Consider the following 25,990-nt stretch of genomic DNA (forward strand, 5'->3'; position numbering starts at 1 on the left):
AAAGACAAAAATCCAATAAGCACAGGAAAAGGTGATCAGTATCAGTAATCCTTAAAGAAATGCAAATCAAATCATAATGAGATACCTGACTTCACACAACTAGGAGGGCTAAAACAAAAAAGGCAAACCATAACAGGTTCTGGTGAAGATGTGGAGAATTAGAAATTAGAAATTCTGGTAAGATTAGAAAATGGTGCAAGCACTTTGGAAAACAGTTCAGCAATTCCTCAAAAAATTGAATGTTAACTTGTATATTCTATGCATGCACAAATGTAGCATAATGAATTCCACATTATAAATAATTTTAATGCATCAATTAAAAAACAACAAAAATATCAAATAATAACCCACAATTTTACTCATAGATGTACACCCAAGAGAAATAAAATATACAAAACTCGTATATGAGTATTCATAACAACATTATTTATAATAGCTCCCAAATGGAAATAATTACCTGTTCATTAACTAATGAATGAATAAATAAAATGTGATATATCCATACAATGGAATACTATTCAGTCATATTAAAAGGAACAGAGTCTGATATATGTCATATCATGAATGGAACTTGAAAAAAATATGGCTAAGTGAAAGAAGTCACAAAGATCCCATACTTTCAGTCCATGGATATGAAATATAGAGAATAGTAGTATTAATTTGTCTTTGTTTCTACAATTAAATACCATAGAATGGATAACTTATAATAAAAAGAAGTTTATTTAGTTCCTCCTTCAGGAGATCCAAGAGCATGGTGCTGGCCTCAACTTGACATCCAGTGAGGGCCTTCCTGTTGGGTCATGACATGGCGGACACATCCCATGGTGAGACAGAGAAAGCAAGCCAGAAAACTTTGCTTGAATAACAAAGTCACTAATGCGATTAATCCAGTAATCCATTAATTCATGAATGAATTAATCCATTCATGGGTGTAGCACCCTCACGACCCAACCCATGGCTTCTTAAAGGTCCTGCCTTCCCCACCTCTTAATATTTCACAATGAGGATTAAATCCAACATGAGTTTTGGTGGAGGCATTGAAACCATAGCAATAGTCAATCCATAGGGATAGAAAACAGAGTAGGAGTTGTCAAGGGATGTAGGTCAGATGGAGTGACAGCTCATAGGGATAGTATTCCTTTTTGGGGTGATAAAAATTTTCTCAAATTAAACCACAGTGATGGTTGTGCAACTCTGTGTACATACTAAAAACAACTGACCTGTATAAAGGGAGAACACTTTTGGTAGGTGAATTGTATCTCAGTAAAGCTGTTATTAGCCGGCTGTCTGCAGTGGGCACATGCCCATAATCCCAGTGGCTTGGGAGCCTGAGACAGGGGGATTGTGAGTTCAAAGCCAGCCTCAGCAAAAGCGAGGTGCTAAGCAACTCAGTGAGACCCTGTCTCTAAATAAAATACAAAATAAGGCTGGGGATGTGGCTCAGTGGTCGAGTGCCCCTGAGTTCAATCCCTGGTACCAAAAAAATAAAAATTAAAAATAAAGCTGTTATTAAAAAACAAAGCAATGAACAAGGAAGTCAGTGGCAAAAGAATGTGGGAGTGAGCGGTGTTTCCAGCAGCACTGAGGCTGGAGGGGGAGTGGGTGAGCAGGAGCCCTCAGTTCAGCCCAGTCCCACCCCATCTGGCCACATCTGCTCCACCACCCACAGACTGAACTTCTTCACTGTCCTAGTTTTCAGAGACGTTTCTTTAATTCAAAAGATAATGGGGGGAGGGGGGGAGCAGGGTGTGATTTCTTGCTAATGCATCTGTTCTTGGTGTTTTTTTTTTTTTAATATTTTTCAGAATCATTTTAAAGAAAAATTTTCCATGACTTTAGATGTGAGAATAAAAATTGTGAGAATAACAGGGTTCCTACGTTCAACTTCTGCTATTAGTATCAGCCTACATTAGTATAGTGCATTTATCACAATTAATGACCCAAAAATGACACATGACGATTAACTCAGCCCAGGCTTTATTCAGATTTCTTTAGGTTTTTTTCATTTGAATGTCTTTTTCTATCCCAGAATCCCACCCAGGGCAGCACGCTATATTCAGTCGTCATGTCTCCTTGGGCTCCTCTTGGATGTGACAATGTCTTAGACTTCCCTTGTTTTTGATGACCTTGACAGTTTTTCCAAGAACTGGCCAGGTGTTTTGGAGAATTCTGGGAATTTGGAGAATTCTGTTTTGGGATCTGTCTGGTGTTCTTCTCATGATTAGGCTGTGGCTATGGGATTTTTGGAGGAAAATAACAGAAGTAAAATGCCATTTTGGTCACCTGTCAAGGGCACATCTTATCAACATCACTTACACCTGTGGAGGTTGACCTTGGTCACCGGCCCTGGGTAGCATGGCTCACTCCGGTTTCTCCACTTGTGAGGTTGCTGACTTGCCCTCCTTCTCCATGTCTGACTCCAGAAGGAAGTTCCTGTGTGCGTTCAGTGGTTGAGGAGTGGGGAGATCCCCTCCACCCCTGCTACGGTGTGGACGGTTCATGCCGTCCAAAGGCCCATGTGTGAAAGGCTTGGTGCCCAGGGTGGTTCTACTGAGAGGCGGAGGACCCTCTAGGAGGCAGGGCCCCATGGGAGGACGTGGGCATTAAAGGGGGTATTGGGACCCCAGGTGGTTTCCTCTCTCTCTTTGCGCCCTGGCTCACGAGGTGAACGGTTTTACTCTACCACTTGGAATTGCCACGATGTGCTGCCTCATCACAGGCCCAAAGCAACAGAGCCAAGGGATTATGGACTGGAGCCTCTAAAATCATAAGCCAAAAGAAACCTCTCTCTCAGTCCCACTCTTGTTCTCTTTTGGTACTGGGGATTGAACCCACAGGTGCTTTACCACTGAGCCACATCCCTAGCCCTTTTTATTTTTTCTTTTGAGACAGTCTCACTAAGTTGCTTAGGCTGACCTCAAGCTTGCAATCCTACTGCCTCAGCCTCCCTAGTTGTTGGGATTATAAGAGTACCAGCACATCCAGCTAACTAACCTTTTCTCTTGATAATAAGTGGTCTCAGGTGAAAGGAAAGTGACCACGACACTCGGAGCAACCAAAAGATCTTTATTGCAGCAGTGCAACAAAGAGAAAGGAAAGAAGGAAAGAGAGAGAGAGAAAAGAGAAGAGATGAACAGGGAGAGATCAAGAGCAAGAGAGAGACAGAGAGTGCGCGTAAGAAAGATAAAGAGCAAGAGAGAGAGAGCAAGAGAGAAAGAGCAAGAGAGAAAGAGGGAGAGAGAGGGGGGCCTGGCAGGAGGGAGTTTTTATAGCCCAAATCTAATGGGGCCTCTGAGTCTCCAAGCTGCCTTGTTGGCCCAAGGGGGGGTTAAGTGTTCAGCCTTAAGCAGGGTTGAATGTTCAGACTTGAGGCAAACAGGTGATAAAGGACCAGATAGAGGGGGTTTGAGTGCGTGGGCTATCTTGCAGCCAACATCTGTTCAGCCTGCCCTGCACCCAACATCAGGTGTTTCATTAGAGTGATGGAAAGCTGACAAACAACCTTCTTGAAGGAAGACTATCTATATAAACTACTTCACATGGAATATTTGTTCTTCTCTGCATTTGATCACTTATTTATATCAGAATAGACTTATGGATGTTTACTTTATACTTTTAGTTAGGAGCTAATACAGGCTGGTTTACTGTTTGGGGCTCAAATTGTATAGCTGGGTCCATGGGGAGCTCTTTCAGGGATTTTTGTTTGTTTGGTATTGTTGGTTTGGTCCTTCCTTACTTTTTGGGAATGCAAGATCCTATTTTTTTTTATTACAAAAAAAAATTTCAATCATACAGAAAAAAAATAATAAAGAAACCTCAGGTACCTATCCCTTAAGTCTAACAGCTACTAGCATTTTGAGGCCTATCTATCTCATCTTCTTATTTTCTTCCCCAACAGATAAAGATTTTTAAAACATAACTATAACATCACTATCACACCTCACGAAATGAGCACTAGTTCCTGAATATCACCTATTATAAGCCAGGGCTTAATTTTCCCTGGTTGTTTATTTTTTAAAAAGCATTTTTTACAGTTGGGTTGTTCAAACAGGTTTACCGTGGATTTGACTAATCGTCTCTTCATGGTGCCATTTAAGTCGTTCATCTATCTTCAATATTTCTTACAAACTAGAATTAGATCTGGAAGCTTGATTACATGTCCCCCCCAAGCTAATGACATTAACAGAGAAGCCTACACCCTGAGTCAGACTTTTAATTTCTCTGGAACTTCTCTCTGGAGGCAGTGGATGTGCCCTGGGACCCGAGTTTAGAAGGAGGAGGTGAGGGCCCTGGGGATGGGCTTAACGGCTGCCAAGAATCCACTGCCGGTGATGCCCAGTGGGCACACCAGGAGGGGCGGAACCAGGTTTGTATTTTAGTAGGGCTGCCATGTTTTCTGCTAGTGCTTTGGTTACCAAGTTCCACAAATGTTTACGGACTGCTCTGATTTTCTTTTCCCCAAAGCCCTATTATTTTTTAGCCATTTTTTTTAAGCAATGTATATGTGACATTAGGGCAGAGATGCCAGTACATCTTGATTGAAAAGAATAGTAAGGAATCGGGACAATCCTGACTATAACAACATTTGGTATCTTTATGTCCAAGGCCCTGCTATCCTGTCTGCACCTCTGCAGCACGTGGTGACCCCTGGGCTCCTGGGCCTTGGCTCCTTCCTGGCATCCCCACTGGTCCCAGCCCAGGGCTCTAGGCTGCAGACTTTGCGTGGTTCCCTTAATTCTCCTGCTTGGCAGGGACTTGCCTCTGTACCCGTCTCTATTCTTCTGGTTCGTTTCATTTAATCCATATCCCCAGTCCTCGACCTGTAAGAACTGGTTTCTTAGACAAAATATTATGCATGAGCTGCATGCCTGTCCTTAGGGAAACAAATTGACACCCTCATCTGACACACAAAGGGCCTTTCAGAGATGTTAATGATGATGAGGCGAGGCATGAGAGACGGGGCCCAGGGAAGGCTCCTGTGTTCCAGGTATTTCTGTTCCCAGGCAGAGAAGCCGTGCATTGCTGTGTGGATTTCCTAAACTATATCTTTAGGCGTGCAGGTGGTAAACCCCAGTAATCCCAGTGACTCGGGAGGCTAAGGCAGGAGGATGACAAGTTCAAGGCAGTCTCCATAACTTAGTGAGACCCTGTGTCAAAATACAAAATAAAAAAGGACTGGGGAGGGAGCTCGGCGGTAGAGTCCCCTGAGTTCAATCCCCAGTAAAAATGAATACCTACACAAGTAAACATTGTATAGAGTCAGGAGAAAGGACTTTTCTTCTAGTTTGCTCTATTTCTTTATTTTATACCACACCCTCCCTCCCAATCACTTTTCCAACTAATGATTTCAAAGTTTTGGTGCCAGGTGTGGATGTCAGTCGGAAGATTAAATTTAAATTTATGTGTATATTTTATAAGACAAGAAAAGTATACTTTATGATGCATTTCAGCAGAGAGGCACCAATGGAAAGTAGTTGTGTGACCAGGCTCTGACATGAGGCTTTCCCTTTAGGGTGATCCCATCACCTTTTATTCCCAGGACCAATGGGGTGCCACTGGCACCCTTTGGGAACATGGAGTCTTGCAGACAGAGCCTGGCATCAGGACCGCTCCTACTTCTTTAAGAGGATACCCCTGGGCATTGTCCTTCGCTGTCCTCTGGGGAGGGGAAATGCAGGGGAAGGGTCTCAGGCCCAAACTGAGGTTTTTTCCCCAGGCCAGCGGCTACCCCAGCCCCAGGTTCTATGATGGCAGAACTCCCAGTTCAGATTTTGCTGTGTCTCTCCAGGCTCTGAGGCTGTGGTTCCGGTTCACGAGGTTCCAGGAAGGTTTTGAAGGTTCTTGACTCAGGGTGGGGAGTGGGTGTGGAGAGCCTCACCCCTCACTGCCCAGAGCTTGGCAGGACCATGAGCTCCCTCCCATTCCTAGCAGCCTCACCTCTCCATCTTGGGAAGCTTCTTTCTCTCTCTTAATTCCTCCCCTGCCGTCCCGAATCCCCACTTGCTCCATTTTCCTGGACATTATTTCCTCCCTCAGAGACCACTTCCCATGTTCCTTCTTGCATCTCCCACACTTCCCAGCTTTCACATCTTTCTGGAACTGGCGACAGAGGAGGGCCAGCTTTGTTTTTCTGGGTGGGGGCCAGGCTCCAATCTCCACCACCCTCTGTGAGTGACTTTATAGGTAAATGGCAGACATGCCCTTCAGCCTCCGCTTGCTCCTTGGTAACACGGAAATAAAATGCACCCATTTCTCAGGCCCACGGGAGCATCGAAAATTGGCTTGCCAAGAGGTGCCTGTTGGGACTGATTGTGCTATTTCCAGTTTTGCAAAACAAAAAAACAAAACCAGCTCAGCTGCAGCCCCCCTCTCCTTCAAAGTCAGGCCCAGCAGCTGCAGGGGGCGAGTCGGCTGAGCCCTGGCTTCCAGCCCTCTGGCAGGTTCTGGGCTGAGCCCCTCCACCAATCTCCATGCCAGGGCTCCTCTTTCAGGTCTCTGGCTGCTACTTCAGCAGATTCTTTTCCAATCCAGATGCAGGGAACCCTCACTCTACCTGCAGAGCAAACAAATTGGAATCCTGCCTTCCTTCCCCAAGATTTAAGTTCACCCCAACTTTTAACTCAAGAAGCCTGGAATGGAGTGGGGGAGTGTGGAACCAGGTTTGTGGCAGTTTTATAAACTCAAACATGGCTCCCTTGGGATTTCTGGTTACAGGGGTGGGGAGAAAGGGAGTGCCATTCCTTACAAATCCCCTCAGGCAGCTGGATGATTAGTCTACAATATGTCTGATGGGCTATAGCCTCCTCTGGGATCTCAATTCCTTTGAGTCCAAAAGGTTTTGCCTGGAACCCAGGCCAGGAACACGGCAGCCACCAGTGGGTCAAACGTCTCTGTATATGCCTGTAAAACCAGCAGCTCGGGAGGCTGAGGCAGGAGGATTTTGAGTTCAAGACCAGTCTCAGCAACTTAGTGAAAGAGACCTTAAGCAACTCAGGGAGACCCTATCTCTAAATAAAATGTTTTTTTTAAAAAAAAAAAAAAAAAAAGGGCTGGTAATGTGGCTCAGTGGTTAAGTGTACCTGAGTACAATCCCCAGTATAAAAAAAAAAATCACCGAGAACTGCATGACGTCACGGCTGCTGGATTTGGGGGACAGGGAGCAATGTTTCACCTCCAAATCAATTTTGGCGTGCCTTCCTTCACTCGGAACACCCAGGAAGTTTCTGTCATGTGCAACAGTAATTGAACATCCACTTGGTAAAAAATAGCTTTTTTATTTATTGGCTGGCAACATGCTCTATTTATCAAACCATTCTGGATTCTTCTAGATAGATAAAATGGAGGTAAAACCCAAAAGGAAAATCAAAGCTTTAATGCAGTCTTGCAGACTTCTGCTTCATTTCATTGTAAATCGAGTGCGATCGAGCACGGCATCGGCAGCCTGCAGAAAGCAGCTGTGTGGTTTTCTTTCGTGCGAGAAACTAATGCTGAGGCATAGGACTCCTCACCTACGAGAAGTCTCACGGTGGCTGGTGGATGGCGGCCGTGCACTAATTAGGTCTTCCTTTATATCTTGGGCTTGAACTCTAATTTGCTTACAGTTTAATGAACATGGGTTCTCACTGCGAAGTATCTGAGTACCTGGGAGATTGAACACTTAGGCAGTCAAATGCTCTCACTCCCAGCGCTAATCTTCAAGCCCTCTGCATTCTAAACAAACTTCTAGAAGAGAGTGGCTCTTTCAAGCCTGTGAATCACTTTGGAGCAATAACTGTACACTCAAAAGCCTCGAGCTGGTGGGAGACTTGAATTGTGCTACAAGAAAACCAAAAAGGCGTTCCTAGGGTAGGTATAGCTTCTATCATTGTCCAAAGCCAAAGCTGTGAAGTTCATGGTTGTTTTCCCCCCTGACTTTGGTTTCCCCCCAAAAGTCTCAGTTACTTTCTTCGCATATTTTCTCCTTCATCTCCGAGAATTTACAAACTAAGGGTCAATGAAGGCAGGGAGGGGATGTCCAACCTAGACCTTGTAGCTCATTTCCAAGGTCTCTTTACTTTAACACTTTACTCCTAATGGGGATACTGAGGTTACTGGTGGCAGAAATCTGTGTATATAGTTACAGCTAATGGTCACAATGTGTTTCAGTTCCCATGACTTCTCAAACTCCCGTATTTGAGATGAAGGACCATTTGGAGGAACAACCCTGAGGACTAACTATAGTTTCTATCTCAGCAGATCTGGGATGAGACCTGAGGTTCTGCATTTCTGAGAAACCTTCAGGTGAGGACCTGCACAGGCAGCTGGTCCATGACCACACTTTGAGTGGTCGAGAATGAGGCCCATAACCTGGATGATCTGATTTCATCTTCATCACAAACCGAGGTAGATATTCCTTTACATGAAGGCCACTGAGGTGCAGTGATTTACGGGAAGCCACCTAGCTGTCAAGGGCGGAGTCTGTATTGTATTTAACTTTGTCTGACTCTGAAGCCTTGAGCACACAATGACCGCATGTCATTTCCAGTTGACACTCTTATAAAAACAAGGAGATGAAATGAATTTGGTGTATTGATCTCCATCCAGAATATTCTGCGGCAAGTCTTCCTTAAAGCCAACAAACCATCTCTTAATTTATCCACGTCAGCAGTCAAGGTTTTTGTCCAGCTAGGTACCACTGTGGCCACTAGGAGAACCAGCCTCAGCCAGCGCTCACTGAGTGCCAGATGAGGGCCAGCCCAGATGGCCCAGATCTCCCAGTGAGCTTGTACAGGGAAGGCTCTGGTTGCATCTCCATAATGCATTCAGCAAACCCCAGAGAAACCACTTTCCTGTTGGATTACTTTGGGCTTAAGAACTCAGAAGTGACTGCAGGCAAAATAAGTAACTTTCGCAATTCACTTGAAGATTACAAATGGCACAATGTACCTTCTCTGTGTTCCTCGTCCATTTTGTTGATATAATCTACTCTCCTCTAACACCGCACACCAAAGCCTGGTTCCTGAAGGGAGAAGCAACAGCACACTGTGGTTAAATGTGTAGTTGCTGGAGCCACATGGGTTCAAACCTCGGCTTAGGTGGCTGCTGTGAACCTGGGCAATGTACATAAACTCTCTGTGCCAGTTTCCTCATCTGTAAAGGAGAGAGTATGATTATAACATCCACTAAATAGGCTTATTGTGGAAACAACACATGAGGTGCCTTGGCAGGGAATAATCCTTCATAAAATGTGAGCATCCATCCATCATTAATAGGTTCTGGGACAAACAACTTGCAAAGTGTATCCCCTGAGACATGGGTGATTTTTTTTTCTTTTTTACCTGTACATATATTTTAGGGCCAAGGAACTAATAATTTTACTAGTAGTTGGTTCCCAAAAGGGAATGAGGGGGAAAGTCTTGAAAGAATGAACACTACAAATGGTCCTGAGAGAGATGACTGTATTGATGGGTGTTATCACACATGATTTATGCTTCTGTGTGTGCACTGAGGCTGGAGGCTATTGAATTAAGACCTTCCTCGTAGTGGCTACGTGCATAGGGAGGTGTGTGCTCCACCACAGGACTGAAATGCAAACATACTTGTAAAGTGGAAACACACTTTTATTTCCTAAGGGCCCTCTAATCAAGGCGAAAGCTATTACTTGATCGCATAATTAACCTTAGGAATACAAGTGTAAACAGCACAATTCATGAATTTGTTAATTGGTCTTCCCCACTACTGATATTAGCCCAAGTTGATCTGGTGTTCTCCTCTGTTGATTATCTTAAATAGGAAGTTTTCTAATTTGGATTTCTCCACTACAAGCAAGGGAAAAGAATGCAGACATTTCTAACAGTTTGAAAATATTCTGTAGTAAGTGATTTTTTTTTTCCTCCCTTGAGGTGGACACAATTTGGGGAAAGATTCTATCTCTCTGAGCAGATTTGGATCTCTCTCCTGATTTCCCTTCTGTGCACTGATTAACCGTGTGGCCGGTTCCTGATGTGGGAGGCCACCCCCCAGGCAGTGGAGACATAAAACAACCAGAAGTGTTCATCGGTAGTCACGCTTCCAGGACTCTGAACCTCCGTCTAATTTAGTTCTAATTTATTTTCCCCATTGCAACGACTTCTTAGCTGAATGGAAATAGAAAAACCTGGTATGTGTGTAGGCTGGGGCCCTGCAGATGGAGGGTGTAAGTGGACGTGTGTGTTCGGAGTGGGGGTGGGTAACTTTAGGAAACAGTACCAGGATCAATCAATCTATGACTTTTAAAGAATTATACTCAGCAAAATAGGAGACACGAATTCTAAGACAAGAGGAAATATCGTAGTGTTCTTTCCTTGGGATTTCTTTTCCAACACGGCACATGTGTGTGGGAACTTGGGCCAACATCCAGAAGCAGCAAGTCAACACTTAAAGGATTCTTTCTTGGAGTCCTGATTATGAAACTAGTTATTTAGTTAAATCAGATCCTGGGCTTCTGAAGTCTGCTTTAATTTTTTTTTTTTTTTTTTATTGAAGGTAGCAATTGACTAGAGGCCTGATCTGTTCATACATATTTAAAATATCTTGGAGGATACATTTATGAATTGTCACTGATGAAAATTAAGAAGTTGCAAAGGAGAAATACTGGAAGCTATACTGGCTAAATTAGATTGCTCTCTCATGTGCGTGTACTGTAATGGCAAATCCCGCCATTATGATGGACCAATTATAAAGGGGGAAAAGGTAAAAAGAAAATTAGGAAGCTCCACTTTGGTATTTCGGGGGTGGAGCTCTTCCCTACATGTGTGAGGCTCTGGGCTCCATCCACAGCACTGAAAAAAGAGTCTCTGTAGTTATTTTGAAACCTGAAGGAATCTTGCTGGGCAAGAGTCTAGGTCACCAACCAGAAGCCACAGAGAAACGTCCACAAAGGGAAAGCCTATGGTAATGGGACCCAAACCCACAAACCACAGAGATTTGGAATGCCTGTGGTTTCAGGGCTTTTTGGCAACCTAAATGTATCCAAAAGGATCAGGTAGCAGCCATCTGTCTGTCACTTAGACCTTAGGATTAAGCCTGACAGAGAGCTGAGCTGAGAGCAGGGAGCATTCCACGCCAGGTCCAGAGGCCTGTGGCTGACGCTGGTTCTAGAATCTTTAAGGAGAACAACCAGGGCAGATGAAGATTTCATACTTAGGATTATTTTAGGTGGGGTCAGGAGCCCTCGGTGACAGCAAACCCTGTCCATCCAGACTAATTCATACCGTGCACTTCCCAGGAACAAAGAGGCCTTTGGACGTGGGTGAATTGCACTCTTGCCCAAGGAGTTCAGGTAGCAGGACCCAAGACAGGCCCACACAAGTTCTTCCAGCTCACGGATGCTACCCTTTTAGAAGCCTGCTCTGGCCGTTTTGAATTTTTGATCCAGAATTTGAAGAGAAAAATAAAGCTCCAAAGACCTACCCTCAACTTTACTTTCCAAAAAGTTCAGTCACTTTCCTTTTGCTAAGAAGTATTTCCAAGTAGAGAAAACACCTTAAAATACCAGGTGGGAGAATTTGGAAATAAACTCCAGTGTAAGAATGAGATGATGGCAAAACAGGCTGGGGAAGGGAGAAGGAGACTATAACCTTGAGGCTCCATAAGTAGCAAGTCTGCCATCACGAGTCATCCCAGCGACCTGGGAGGTTGAGATGGAAAGATCACAAAGTTCAAGGCCAGCCTGGACAACTTAGGGATGTCCTGTCTCAAAATATAAAATAAAAAGGGCTGGGGATGTAGCTCAGTGGTAGAGCACCCCTGGGCTCAGTCTCCAGTATCACCAAAACAACAACCAGAACCACAACAACTCTAAGTGGCAATTCCTCTTTAGAGATGTGCCGTGCTACAACTTGGCTGAGCCACTCACATATGCTCCAAACAGAACTGAAACTCCAAACTCTAGATCCTGCAAGTTCCAGATCTTAATGTGCATTAGTTTTTCCCTTGAGATTGAGGAGGAATGCTGGAATAATGTTACCAAGTACCCTATGTCAAGAATTTATGATCCAGAGACCCTGCTAAGCACATTACAAAACACATCATTTGTTTTGTTCTCCAGTGGTCTGTTGAGGATTTGTGTTGCTCAACTGTGGCTTTGACAAAATACCTGAGGTAAGCAACTTATAAGAAGGAAAGGTGTATTTGGACTCCTGGTTTTATTCCATGGGCAATTGGCCCCTTGCTTTTAAGTCTGTGGTGAAGCAGAACATCATGGCAGGAGTATGTGGTGGAGGTAGCCCTCATCTCATGAGAGAGGAAAAAAGAGAGACAGGAAGAGGTTGGGGTTCCATTAATCCTCTTCAAGGGCATGCCCCCAGTGACCCTGACCCAACTTCCTTCTTCTAGGCCCAACTCTTAAAAGGCCCACCACCTCTCAGTAGGGACAAGCTAAAGCCCAACCATTCATGGGCCGTTAGGTGACATTCCAGATCTGAACTATAGCAGGTTAGGATTATTATATTGCCAGAAACTAGGGAGCTGAGGTAATTTGTCCCCACACGGTATCCATCCCAACCCCTGCTTTGCTACAGACTCCTCTGGTAACAAGCCTAAGCCCCTCTTTGTGACACGGGACTAGGTAACATGTGACTAGCGGGATGGGTGCCTTGTTGTTGGAGGCTGACGGGTATGGGTGAAGAAACATCACCATTTCTGAAATCCGCCTTATTAACTTCCTTGGCTTTGCTTTAATTAATATATTTTTGTGCAAAATAATACCCCCAAATCAAAGTATATCAAAATGTGGTGCCCCCACATCAATTGGATTTTATATTTTATATTTAAAAATATTTTTAAAACTCTCTAGCCAGCTCTTCTGGGATATATTTTCTATCTTTATATTATATCTCATTCTTCATTTTTTTGATAACTTTTAATTATGGTAGATGAGAAATTAAACCTCCTTCCTTCCACTCTGCTCCCTTCCCCTCCCCCCATACATTTTATCAAAATCATTGGTCAATATTTACATTTTCATATCTACTTAAATATTGCGTTCTGGAGGGCTAACCCTTTCTCCCATGACTCTCACTGCTCAGACCTCAACCCGTGGTTCTCAAGTCCAGATAGCTATCTGTCAGCACTCCAGAACTCTCCCCACCCCTTCTGTAAGAAGGAGTTTTGGAGAGGTGTAGTGCCTTGAGTCCTTGCAGATCTGAAAGTATCTATTCTCCCTCTCACTTGATTGACAGTTTGGCTGGATGTTGAATCCTAAATGGAAAATAATTTGCCTGTAGAAGACCTTGTCTTCTAGCATCTGGTGTTGCCATCGAGAAGTGCAAAAGTCTTATTTTTCCCAGCATTGATTTTTCTCTTAAGAGCTTAGGAACTTCTCGTTAGCTCATGTGTTCCAAGAGTTCATTAATGATAAACTATGACATGGGTGGCTTTTTCCATTCACTCATTCAAAGGTATCTGAGTGGACTTTCCAATCTAGGGCTTTTCTGTTCCCTGATTCTGCTCATTTTTACTGGATTATTTTTTGAACAATTTATTCTCTCTGTTCTCTATTTCATTTTCTGAAATACCTTTGCTTGAGTATTAGATACCCCAGACTGATCTTCTTTTATATTTTCTCTAATTTCCATTTTTCCTTTCATTTTTGCTTGTCGTCTTCAATTTTTATTTTCAATTAAAGGAGTTTCTTTCTCTGTAAAAATTTCTATCATATTTTGGTCTCCACAAGCTCTCTTTAAAGTTTGCATCCTGGGCCTGGGGATGGAACTCAGTTGTGGAACATTTGCCTAGCACGTGTGTGGCCCGGGTTCTCTCCCCAGTGCTGCCAAAAAAGAGGCAGCTGCATCCTGCCCCATACTACAAAATAAAGTATCTTACCTTTTCTGAAGGTGTTAATTCTCATTCTTTTTCACAATTTATTTCATTTTGGGGGCTCACTGAATGAAGAGCTTCTTCTTTGGGTAATGGTGGTTGGGGGAACCAGTTTCATTGGAGGAATTCTGGGACACACCAATCCCAATGCCAGTGCCTCTCTGTCCAATGCCAGCATGCAGAGAGATTTTCTCTTGAGCCATTCACTTCTCTAGGGCAGAATATTCTGGCATATGCCTGATTGTTGGCATTCTAGGAGGAGGTTAGGGAGAAGTACAGGCCGCAACTTAACCTCTGCTCTTGTTTCTGAGCTGTGGCTGTGTACTCCGTTTGGGGGGAGGGGTGTTGGGGGCAGGGTGCACAATGCCGAGGTGGTCCCCCCAGCTGCAAGATGAGAAAGGGAAGTGGGGCTCCAGCTACTGGCATGTGCTCTGTTGCCACACTCTTTGTGTCCCACAGCTTTCAGCCCATGGCTTAACCCTGAGCTCACTTCTCCTTGGAACCCTCCTCTTCCTGGCACTTTGGATTGTAGCTTCTACAAGCTACTCATCTGAAACAATCCACTCCTCATCTGCTTTTCTGTATCCAAGGTTGATGAATTATTTCGTCTATTTAATTCTCCTTCCTGATGTTCTGGGGTTATGCCTTTTTTAATCCCTCTATTTTATTTAAGTAAGTTCTTTGAGAAGATGAGGTTTCATTTTAGATTCAATTGTCTATTCCTTTCTTATAGGACCTGAGGTTGTTCTCTTCGGTTCCTGGCACACTTGGGAGGTAGTCTGGGAAATCTTTCAGATCACTTCTTCCAGATTAAGTGTGAAATGGTGGCATGAAACAGTCATCAACATACTTATGTGGTAACGATGATGATAAACATGGTTATGATGCATTGGACATGTGATTTGCCATTCGCTGCACAGGATGCTGTATATGATCTCACATGATAGTCACAAATGTTACTTTCCCTTTTACAGATGGGAAAAGAGGTTCAGAAACATTTTTCAAAAGCTTTCGGGAAGTCACACAAGTTGTTGAATGGAATTTGAACTCAACTCTTCCTCATTCCAATAATAACGGCTGCTACCCTTTATTGAGGATTTACTACATATCTGTCCATCTGAAGTATTTGCCTTCTATAAAAATAGCAATCCCCCCACCCCCACTCCTGCCAAATGATCTGAAAACAGACTTTCTTTTAATAATACACTATTTTACCTACTTATCCTATAGTCTTACTATTATGGGGATCTCTTAGAGTAAATATTTCCCTCTTAGGCTGCTCACTGTGGTTCCTACAATTGCGAAGAGGAGATTCAACCCAAACCATTCCAGGAACCTACTGCATACAGGTTCTTTAGGCCTCCCAGTTGAAAACCAGGCCCTTCCTTGCTTCTATGACTTCCTGGTTGAAAGGCTGAGGCTAAGGATGACATCATTGTCTGGTATGACCCGAGACACTAAATGTTCCCCTATTTGCAGGCAGTTGTGAATCAATATTTAACAGCGGTTTAGAGCTTGGACCCTAGAGACCCAAGTCTCAGCTTGAATCCCAATTTCTCCAAGTCCCCCCGCTGCTTGTCTATCTACTCTGTGTTCTTAAGCTGGTTCTTGACATCTCTGTGTCTTGTTTTCCTTATTCGTAAATTGGGATCATAGGTAATAGTAGTGTTCCATTGGACAGTTGAGATTAAATGAGTGATATTTTAAAATACTTAGAATAATAACAAGTACTAAGTGCACAATTACAGCGATTATGGTAATAATTACAATCCTTTAATGAGTAGTGTGTACTGGGTGCTATGACAAGAACTTGCCATACATTGTCTCATGTGGTCCTTATAACACACCACCCCATTTATATCTGAGAGGTAGATGTGATTCACCTTGAAACTGAGGAAGCCAAGCTTTAGGATCCCTCATTTAACAGATCCCTGTAGAGTAGGGAAGTGCTGGAAACTGTTGTGTTAGGGTGGGTAGAAGCCAGGCTACAATCTGAAGTATTTCTAGTAAGCAAATCTGGTAATTTTGCCTAATGAAATCTCAAAAGAATCTGCATTTCCAAGGCTTCAGCGATTTGTTATTTTAAGTGTTCACTTTGGATCTAATTTTGTGTGTGCATGTGTTTTTAAGTTTGTAAGCTTCAGGTCCCCACAAAACTGGACACAAGCTTTACCAGAGATGTACACAGTTTCACTTTTCATCTTTACATCTTATTATTACATCCTTGCTGGATGTATTTAAGCTATTCAAACTTCCTTTACAGGAGTGGAGAGCATCCAAGTTGAAAGGCTCACTGCTTTTCTGAAGTGGAAGGGGTTTGAGAAAGTCTTAATGGGCTGCAGCAATGTAAATTTAAAAGTCTGGTGCATAACCTTCTTATCTTGAGGTGTGGCTTAATGATGTCTCTTTTATAATCTACGAACATCTTGGAAAAAGGGGAAATTGGCAACACATTTTTTTCTGCAGTCTATTATATTTGAACCTTTGATTTGCAAGAGCAATTTCAAAATAACTTTTCTTTGCAGAGCATGACCGCTGAAGCAAAACCAAACCCAACGATAAGCAGCCTGCAAAGGTTTTGCCACCAGATATCGAAACATCAAAATGTCCACTCAGTGGTTCCTTGTCCTCAGGAATCCTGGGGAGAATCAGATCATCTGAAATAGAAACTCTGCTATTTTTATACTCAATTGCAAATTGGGAAGTCGCCAAGCTTTCGTCTCAGCAATAAGAGTCTTCCTAGGAACCAGATCTAGAATTTATTTATACTTTACACTTTGGGGAAAGGTACATGGGGAGTTCTTTCAGCTCTTGGTGCTTTTCCTTTCCCTGAAGAACCTTTGAAATTACGTTGATATTTTTTGCTTCATCCACCTAAAGAGAGAAGGTCGCAGAGGGACCAGGTTGGCAAGAGCCTCACTCATTTGGGCATCACCAGTATTAATGGAATGGATAATGAGATACGTTGGCCAGGCTACAGTGCCAGACCATGCTGTTTGTTTGCAATTCAAAGCAACAACTAGGCGCTCCCAAGAAAGGGACCGGCTGCAGCCACTTTAGATCTAACTTAGTATTTGTCTCCTGGGCAGAAGAAAATGCCAAAATCAAAAATTGTACACCAGCTTTTCAAATCACCATAAGGTTGCTTCATATGGGATTCCAGGAACATTGTGTGAACACATGCACACAAAGCCTTCTGCAGACACAGGGGCCACTAGACTACCACGGAAAAGCATTGGGAGGTCCCCTCCTGCCAGCCCCTCCCTTTATATAACCCATTCTTTTTTTTTTTTTTGGATGGGTAAAGAAAAGAAAGGCATAAGGGGATGATGTTGTGATTATGATTCACTGAGAACAAGAGACTTATTCCTAGTTTCCAATATATTCTTATATCCAGAAGTGTATCTACACTCACGTGCACAATACAATCTTCAAAATACAGTCAGGCAGGAACATTGAAATAACTGTGTCAGAAACACTCATTTAACTTCACTCATCCGTCAGCAGCACAGAGCCCTCTCTTGTTAGGAGGATCATGGAATGGGCTCGACACAGGACACTCTCCTGCACAGGACTGCGCAAGATGACGGGGTTGGATCCTTCATTGACTGATGAACCCAAGGGAGTATGGGTTACATCCCTGATTTTTATTGGGGATGATAAGAGATGACTAAGAGAAAGAAAAGGAAGAAATCTGTGTCTGGGGGGAGCTGTTGATGGAGAAGAAAGTTTTCAGAAATTTTCCACCACCCCGAGGGACTCAATCAGGGGGAAAAACTAACGGCATGTGCATTTACTCCCACTCTGTGAAGGGGCAGGGCTGTGGGCTTTTGGTTTTCACACAGGAGTTACAGGAGCAGAGACAGGGTCTCATAATGTGTCTAATAATTTGCTTCCAGGAAGGGTCTAGAGAAATAGGGAAAGCTGGATCTGGGGAGCCACCTATAACCCCATTCACTTCAGGGAGAAGAGAATATACAGGTCTTTTATGTGGTTTGACTGTAGCATCAAATCAATTCAGAGAGATACACGACTTTATAACCGACTAGCTTGAAAGGGATAGAGAAAATGACTTAAAAATATTAAATAATTAATTAAATAATTAAATAAATGTCAATTACTGCCAGGCGAGGTGGAGTCTGCTTGTAATCCCAGCCACTTGGGAGGCTGAGGCAGAAGGATCACAAGTTTGAGGCCAGCCTCAGCAAGTTAGCAAGACTTTGTATCAAAATAAAATGTAAAAGGGGTTGTAGATATAGCTCAGAGGTACAGCACTCCTGGGATCCACCCTTAGTACTATAAACAAACAAACAAAGTCAATTACTTTTTTGAAATTAAATAGGTTGAAAGTTTGGAGGACACTAGCTGTGGCAACTGAATCTCAGTAAGGCAGTTTCCAAATGTCAAAATTATGAACAATTCCAGGAAAAAATAAGATAGTGCACTCTCTTTACTGTATTCAACAGTACTTACTAGGCACTTGCTTTGGATGCTCACGGGTTACTTTTGTGTCCCAATTTTAGCTTTAGTTTCAGGCAATGCTTGGTCTTTGGGAAATTTTAACACCTCTGTGTGGGGACTGTGTGTATTCTATTATGAAGACTTAAAATTGTACAGCTATATAAGGAAGTAAATTTCTTCATGGAAGCCACAATATGAGGTTGCCTTAACGATTTTTTTGTTATTTTACTAAAATTATAATACATTTTTTTAGAATAAGGTTTAGGAACCTTAGAATAAGGTTTAGAATAAGGTTTAGGAACAAATTCACTGTAATAACATTATTCATGAATTCCTAAAACAATATTATTGAATACCAGGGTATATACAATGTCACTATTAGGTGCTTAGTACCAGTTTCTCTCACAAAGTTTCTAAAAGACTCCATGAGACTGTGTGACTCAAAAGAATGCAAACTGCTATAGATATATGGTATATTAGTTTTATATACATAATACATATAAATGCCACATATATACCTATATATGTGTGTATGTATCTATGTATATACTATCTTTTTATATTCATGAATGAATCACAAGCATTCCACTGTTCTCCATCTGGAACTATTTAATAGTTGCTACCATTTTCAGGGTTTTAAGTGCCATTAGTTTTAAGTGCTATTGTGCTTTATAACATCCCATTTAATCCTTACATGAACCTCAAGAGATGGGACTCTTCTACATCTTACAAGATGAGGACACATGAGGTGAAGAAACCTGATAAGGATCCCAGTAACAGAACAGTATTAGAACTGGGGCCTACTTGAACTCAGTCCTGGTTGTCTATAAAGCCTGTCAACTCATTCTGTTTTCTATAATGTTCAAAAAATAGATTTTTTTCAATTATATTATAGTTAAGCCTTGTTTGTATGGTATTATGAAAAATCAAGCAGTTTCAAGGACCATCAAATAGAATTACAGCTTCTGCCAATTCGAGTCATCAAGGGAAACAGCAATTGTGGCTCTGGGCTGTGCCTAGTTTTCCCTACAGCGGGGGCGGGAGGGGGGACAAGGCTGCTCTCCCAGCTCGCCTGGCCTGACCATCATGACTTCTGCCTTGCTTTTTGATCATGATGTTTTCCATTCTTCTCCCTTATCATCACTTTTCCCATCTGTTCTTATGTTTGCAATCTGCTGAGGCCAAATAAACCAAACATACCAGAACACAGGTACCTAAGGCACTGGTTCTACAAGTACAGCATCTATAACTCTCCTGGTGAGCTTGTTCAAATGTAGATTCTTTAGGGCTCAGGATGTGAGCAGTAATGGTTGCCTCCCTGGCCACTACATCTCTGCTTTTGTGTAGGAGAAAGTTGAAGACTGAGGACCAGAGATGTTGGCTACTCCAAGATCATAGACCCAGATGTGAAAGTCCATTTTTATTAACACTGAGATTTTAGTCTATGGCAGGCATAGTTGAGATAGTTGAGATTATCGTGTGTGTTGAACATCCCCAGGTAATTTGAGGTACTAAATATATTTAGAGCTACATAGTTTCAATAACTGAAGTCCCCCCCTTTACTAGATTTATTGAACAAAATGGCAACCAGAAGAGTCTGAACGTATCATAAAAATGACAAACTCCTCAAACCTTACTTTAGTTTGCCAGAATTTCTTACAGGACATCAGACATCCAGTCCTTACAACAGTGTGACTCCTAGTGTTCTGCTAGTTATATATGACTAACAAATCACCTGACCAGTCCAAGCTGCAGCTCTTGGCTCCTCTTTAAGATGCAGGTCCTAGTACCTACTTCTCAGGGCTGCTGGGAGCTTGAGAGAGAATACATAGCAAGTACCTGGCAAGCACCAAATGCGAGGATAATTTTCAAATGTACTTATTATTTATACAACGTCCAGTTGTAACTATCAGAAAAGTTTTGTGATTCTTTGAGGGGACCATATTCTTATATCACAGAGAAGCACAGTGGAGTGTCCTCCTTTATAGTGTAGGGGGATATATCAAACCTCATTTGTAGTATCTCACCCTTACTTTAGCTGCTTCAAACAGGATTGAAGTAATCATCTCTGTGTCACCATATAGGGAATGTGAAGAAACCAACAAGACTGTGCTGTTTTAAATATTAGAGCCTAAATATTTATGAAATAGTATTACCTTGGTGGAAGAAACAGGCATACTAACATGAAAAAACACATTTTATTGCACTTAAGTTATAAGAAAATAAAATTTCTAAGTGAATCAAATCAAAGACACAATCCCTTTAAAGGTTGTTTTCCTCCATCATGTCAGGTTGTTACATAACTAAAATTAACCAACTTGAATCTGATTGTTTTAAATCAGACTATAAATAAAACAACAACAACAAAAAAAAAATAAACAGGAGGAGGAAAAAAGACCGCCTAGGATACAGTGTTAAACCACTTTCACAGTTCAGCTTGAGTCGTGGCTCCTGGAGAAGGAGGCGAACCATTGGACTTGTCACTCGGCGCGCTGGTTTGCGCGTGACGCCGTCACTAGAGACTGAATCGTTCCTTTTCTGTCAGTTACTCAGAGCAATAAAACTGTAACAGTTGTTTTCCCAAATACTGTAAAACACTAAGACTGACCAGCAACTTTATTTTAATTTTTAAAATATTCTGTCAGTTTTCTCATGTCCGTTCATCCATTCACCACAGCCCTCAAAAAGAAAAGTTTCTCCGCAGAACAGGCGGTAACAGCTCTGTTCCAAGGAATGTGTTTTAATTTTGCCCAGATAAAAGAAAATAAGCTTTGCACACACTCTCGATTCTTTACTTGCAGGCAAACTTCACTCTTTATTATCTGAAACTCTCCCATTCTCAGCCTCTTAGAGGCACAGATGGTTCAAGTTTCAGTGGCAAAAAGTCTTTTTTCTGTAACCAAACTAGAGCAAATTTGGAATTCAGTCTGGGACTAAAACGTCACAGCAGAAAAAAAATAAAAAAAAATAATTTGCTTTTTTTCTTTCTTTCATTTAGCAGCATAAATAAGTTTGGCCACTGGGAGTACAGTACAGGGGTGGGACAACAATCCCATATTTGAAGACCTACTTCTAGCACCAGCATCAAGAATTAAATCCATCTCAGGACTCACAGAACCCAGGACAACTTGCCACCTTTGAGCAACATATGCGTTGAAGAGTGAATATGGAAGCAACAGTAAATAGATTAACAGAGGCTAATACTGTGATTGATTGACATTGGCAATGGTTGGCAAAAAAAATAAAATAAAAATAAAATAAAATAAAAACTTTTCATGATACCTGTACAAAAACAATTCACAGTATTTTTTTTCTTTCTTTTTTTTTTCCTAGCTTTTCCACTGGAGAATCTTTTGTTGTGGTTGTTGTAGATGCTCTCTGATTAGAAAGTCAACCAGTACTTGTTTTGATATTATTGCAGCTCCTTTCTAGGTGACAGTGGCAAAAGAACAGGCAAGCAGAATTGGTAACGATGTTTCAGCATAACACTGCCCAACAACCACTGGAGAAGAAAATAAAGAAATAATTGCACCTGGTTTTTAGAAAGTCTCTTTTGCAAAGCTGCCCTCAATCAGAAGTGAAGCCTTTTATGTGATGAGACAGCAGACGCCTCTCTTGTCAGTTACGGTTTGTCTTCTCTTCCTCTTTTCCATCCTAGTCTGTAGGTCTTTTCAATCTGTTGCCCCAAGCCAACATCCTGCACCACTGAGTACAAGGGATTTTTTTTTTCATTTTCTCTTCTTTTTTCTTTTTTTCTGTTTTTTCTTTCTTTCTTTTTTAAATTTTTATTTATTTTTTATTTTTATTTATTTTTTATTTATTTTTTTGCGCAGGGGAAGGGAAGGGAGTATATCGTCTACACAAAATTTGTCTTCTCTGCTCTTCACTTCATGTCCACATCAAAGTCCAGCACCAGCAGCTTGGTTTCTTCAGTTCCATTCCGACTCCCGACTGCACACACCAGCTTTGTGTTGGAGGCTCTGATCCGCCACACAACTCCCCCACTACCCCCACTCTCCAATGTGACTAGGTTTCGAATAAATTCACCCGTTTTCAAGTCCCATAGTTTTACAGTTCCATCATCTGAGCTGGTAATTACAAAGTTCTTGTTGAACTGTAAACAGGTTACAGCACTCTGATGCTTGTTGGGACCTAGACAAAACCAAAGGAATTTGATTGCTGGTTAGAAATCAAGGATATGGGTTAGTTACATTATAATTTGCAGACTTCTACATTAGAATATACAATAAATGCAACATTTAAAATGTTACATATTTAGAAACTTTGTTATGAGTATTTTAGGATCAGCATGGATGTAAGAAAATCTGGCAGCTATCTGTAACTATAACATTAACTTTCAAGAGTTCTGTCTTCCAGGAAGCCTGGTTAGCTACCAGGCACACATTTTATTTTCTGGCTGTGTGAATAAGAGCATTTGCTGGCAACGATGTAGGCACTGCAGCTTCATATGTTCTGCTGAGGGACAAATGAGCCTAACAGATTTATCACCACTTGGAACTGACCAAAGATGAAAGCTGAATGGATACTATTATCAATCTCTGAGGAAGAGGTAAAATCAACCAACAACAAGCTGCAAAGTTGCCCGCCACATGGCCTCAATGAAAAGACTCTAAGGGTTAGCACCAAAGGGGGAAAAAAAAAAGATCATCATGAAGAAGTTACTGTTGGTATATCTCATCTGCTATTAACAATTCTCACATGTACCTGTCTATTTCAATGGGAACTATTATTCTATTCCATTCCAGTTTAGCAGGTGGCTAAGTGGAAGTCAAAGCAATTTTCTATCAAAGATGTTTAAATTCAAAATAAAATAATCACTCCACAACTAAAATGAGTATGTTGCTTCTGTGAGACAGCCAAGAACGTTCTTTCTTCTCACTGTTCTTTAAGGTTAGGTTGAGTCAAGTAAACAGGTACGAAGTACTTCAACCATTTTATATTAAAACAACTTTAAACACTTTTTCAAGGGTGCCTAGTGGTGTGAGAGTGAACATTATCATAAACATATCTGGAGCAAGCATTTCTGCCTGAGCAGCAATCACCTTTTTAATGAACACAATTAAAGGTGGATAGCCAACACTTACCTTGCAATGTTTGTAAACACTGTCCTGTTTTGATATCCCAGATTTTAACTGTAGAATCTGCATTCCCAGAGACAAGAATATTGTCTTTGAGTTCCATTCCACTTGTTAATGACTGGTGCCCTGTTAATGTGTGAATGCAGTTCCCTGTCTCCACATCCCAAACTCGGATTGATGTATCAAGAGATCCACTCACCACATGGATGCCATCAAACTACAACAGAAACAGCTTATTAGAGCAGCAGCAGTATGGATATGCTTCCTATCAATAGGGGAGGAGGGGACAGTGTGGGCAACATGCAAGGCCAAGAACAAAACAGGGCACTAGGACTAAGGGGCAACCACGGTGAAATGAATGTCATCAAGAAAGGATACACTGCAGGTTCTCAGGCACATCTATCAGAACGCTTGCATTTTATGCCCAGTAGCTTCAAAGTAGATACAGAAATAACTTACAAAGAACACAAAATGCCTAATATGAACATTATTTTTGGATCACCTAGTCCTACTTAGTAGCTATGTACCATGGATGAGTCAATGAGGATTCCTTCTGCATTTTATTTCCCCACAGGAAGTTGCACCTAATGACATGGCTTACAATAAAGAGGGTGCTGATTAGTACCTGAATCATGAAAAGGGCTAGAGGTAACTTGCTTGATGGTCACAAGAAAGTTTTATTAAAAACTGCATGTAAAATAAAAGTTTCATTTACAAGAACATAAAACTAAATAGGAAATATGCCAAAATATAATTGTATCTGGAATTAGAAAGGGTAGCATTTTGATAACAAAAGCAAGATATACAGCATTTCTTCTCCAGCTTCCTAGCTATACCAGGTTCTGAGCATATCACAAAACAAAACAACAACAACAACAAAAAAATGCAGCTAATTCCCTCTGCTTCAAATTCATCACCTTTCCTATTTTGACAAACATGTTTACCGTGTATCAATATTACATGGTGGGAACAGTATCCTATCAGTTAAGAAACAAATACCTTAAGAACAGAACAGCAATGTCAGTACTGGGATTATGTACTAATTTGCTGATCATTAATGGGTGGTAACTAGTAAATAAACTATTTAAGCAATAGAAGCTACTTTTAAGTTGAAAATACTGCCTTTTAGGAACTAAAACTATTAGTCTAGTCAGTTATCTTGAAATTTAACAACTATTCATGGATGTCAGGTTCAAATGTTAAATAAACAAAAAATCAGGTGAGTCAAAGTTACTTCTTATGACTGCAAATCAGTGGCCCTGGGACAGTGGAATAGCTTTATACAGAAAGGCTCCACTTCTACTCTGAATGGGGATGTAATCACAATTACATGGTCCATCAACTTTTAACTATCAAGGCAAAGGGACAGCTTTTGGCCAAATTAATCATCTGCTAAGAAGTTTATTAAAATCCAGGTTACTCTCCTATGAGACTACTTATTAATTAATATAGCAAACTTAGGGCGGCAAAGTCTCAAGTTCCAAGACAAGCATGTGTATTTTAGAGGGAGAATGGAGCACAGAAATGTACTTCATGCTAATTTTGAAGTACATGTAAATGGCAGATTAATTGGATTCACCTTTTTTGGACAGTATTGGATCAGTAATTTGACAGTGATTATCCAAGGAAAATAATCTTATGACTCATCAGCAGAGCATCTAAGAGATGGGGAGATAAGATCTCTTACCTGTAATGAATAGACTCTATTGGTATGCCCCTGCAACGTGTGTAGACAGGTCTCAGTCTCTGGATCCCATACCTTCACCATAAAATCATATGCTCCACTAACAACCCTCCTGCCATCATACTGAACACAGCGGACTGCTGCTACATGACCCATCAAGACATGTAAACACTGGCCTGTCTCAATATCCCAAACCCTAAGGGTGGCATCTCGAGAACCGCTAACGACTCTGTAAAGAGATAAAAAGAAAAAAAAATTTTTTTAAATTTTAATAACATCAGAAAACGTGACAGATGAAGTCAATGTTTTTTAAACTCTTTTTTCTTTTCTTAAGCAGGAACACATGTTTTCACACGAAATCCTATGCAAAACCTTGATTCATAAACACGGTATTGAGTTATTCTGATTGGAATAGGATGTGGGAAAGCCAAGAATATATTCAAAACTAGGGCCAAGTCTACTTAGTAAAGAAGATGCTATGGACAGAATTTAAGGTGCAGACTGCAGTGGATAGGGCCTGGGGATGTAGCTCAATGGTATTTAGTACTTGCCTAGCATGTGCAAGGCCCTGGGTTCAATCCCAGCATTGGGTGGGGGAGGGGGATTGCTCGTGAAGACTGCAATGAATTCACTTCAGGAGATTTTTTTTTTTTTTTTGACAAATGAAATAGAAAACACATTTGCTTGCAACTTCCCCTATGAAAGCATTATTGACATTCCTCAAAAAACTAAGAATGGACCTACCACATGACCCAGCTAGACCTCTTCTTGATATTTATCCAAAAGAGCTAAAGTTAGCATACTATAATGATATGTGCATACAAATATTTACAGCAGAGCAATTCACAATAGCCAAGTTATGAAATAACCCTAAGTGTCCCTCAATAGATGACTGGTCAAAGAAAATTTG

General features: G+C 41.5%; 1 protein-coding gene across 10 annotated transcripts in view; it reads right to left on the bottom strand.

The window, feature by feature from the left end:
• Positions 1-20,476: 20,476 nt before the first annotated feature.
• Fbxw7 (F-box and WD repeat domain containing 7) overlaps positions 20,477-25,990 on the bottom strand; it is a 186,768-nt gene continuing 181,254 nt past the window's right edge. For all 10 annotated transcript variants that reach the window (XM_048813525.1, XM_048813522.1, XM_048813521.1 and 7 more), the window contains 3 exons: positions 25,084-25,309; positions 23,403-23,613; positions 20,477-22,449 (listed from right to left, as the gene is read on the bottom strand). In XM_048813525.1, the coding sequence (XP_048669482.1) occupies positions 22,181-22,449; positions 23,403-23,613; positions 25,084-25,309 (706 nt within the window). In that variant the 3' untranslated portion in view covers positions 20,477-22,180. The remainder of the gene's footprint in view (positions 22,450-23,402; positions 23,614-25,083; positions 25,310-25,990) is intronic.

Source organism: Marmota marmota, unplaced genomic scaffold (genome assembly GCF_001458135.2).
Source record: "Marmota marmota marmota unplaced genomic scaffold, marMar, whole genome shotgun sequence".
NCBI classification, from domain to species: domain Eukaryota; kingdom Metazoa; phylum Chordata; class Mammalia; order Rodentia; family Sciuridae; genus Marmota; species Marmota marmota.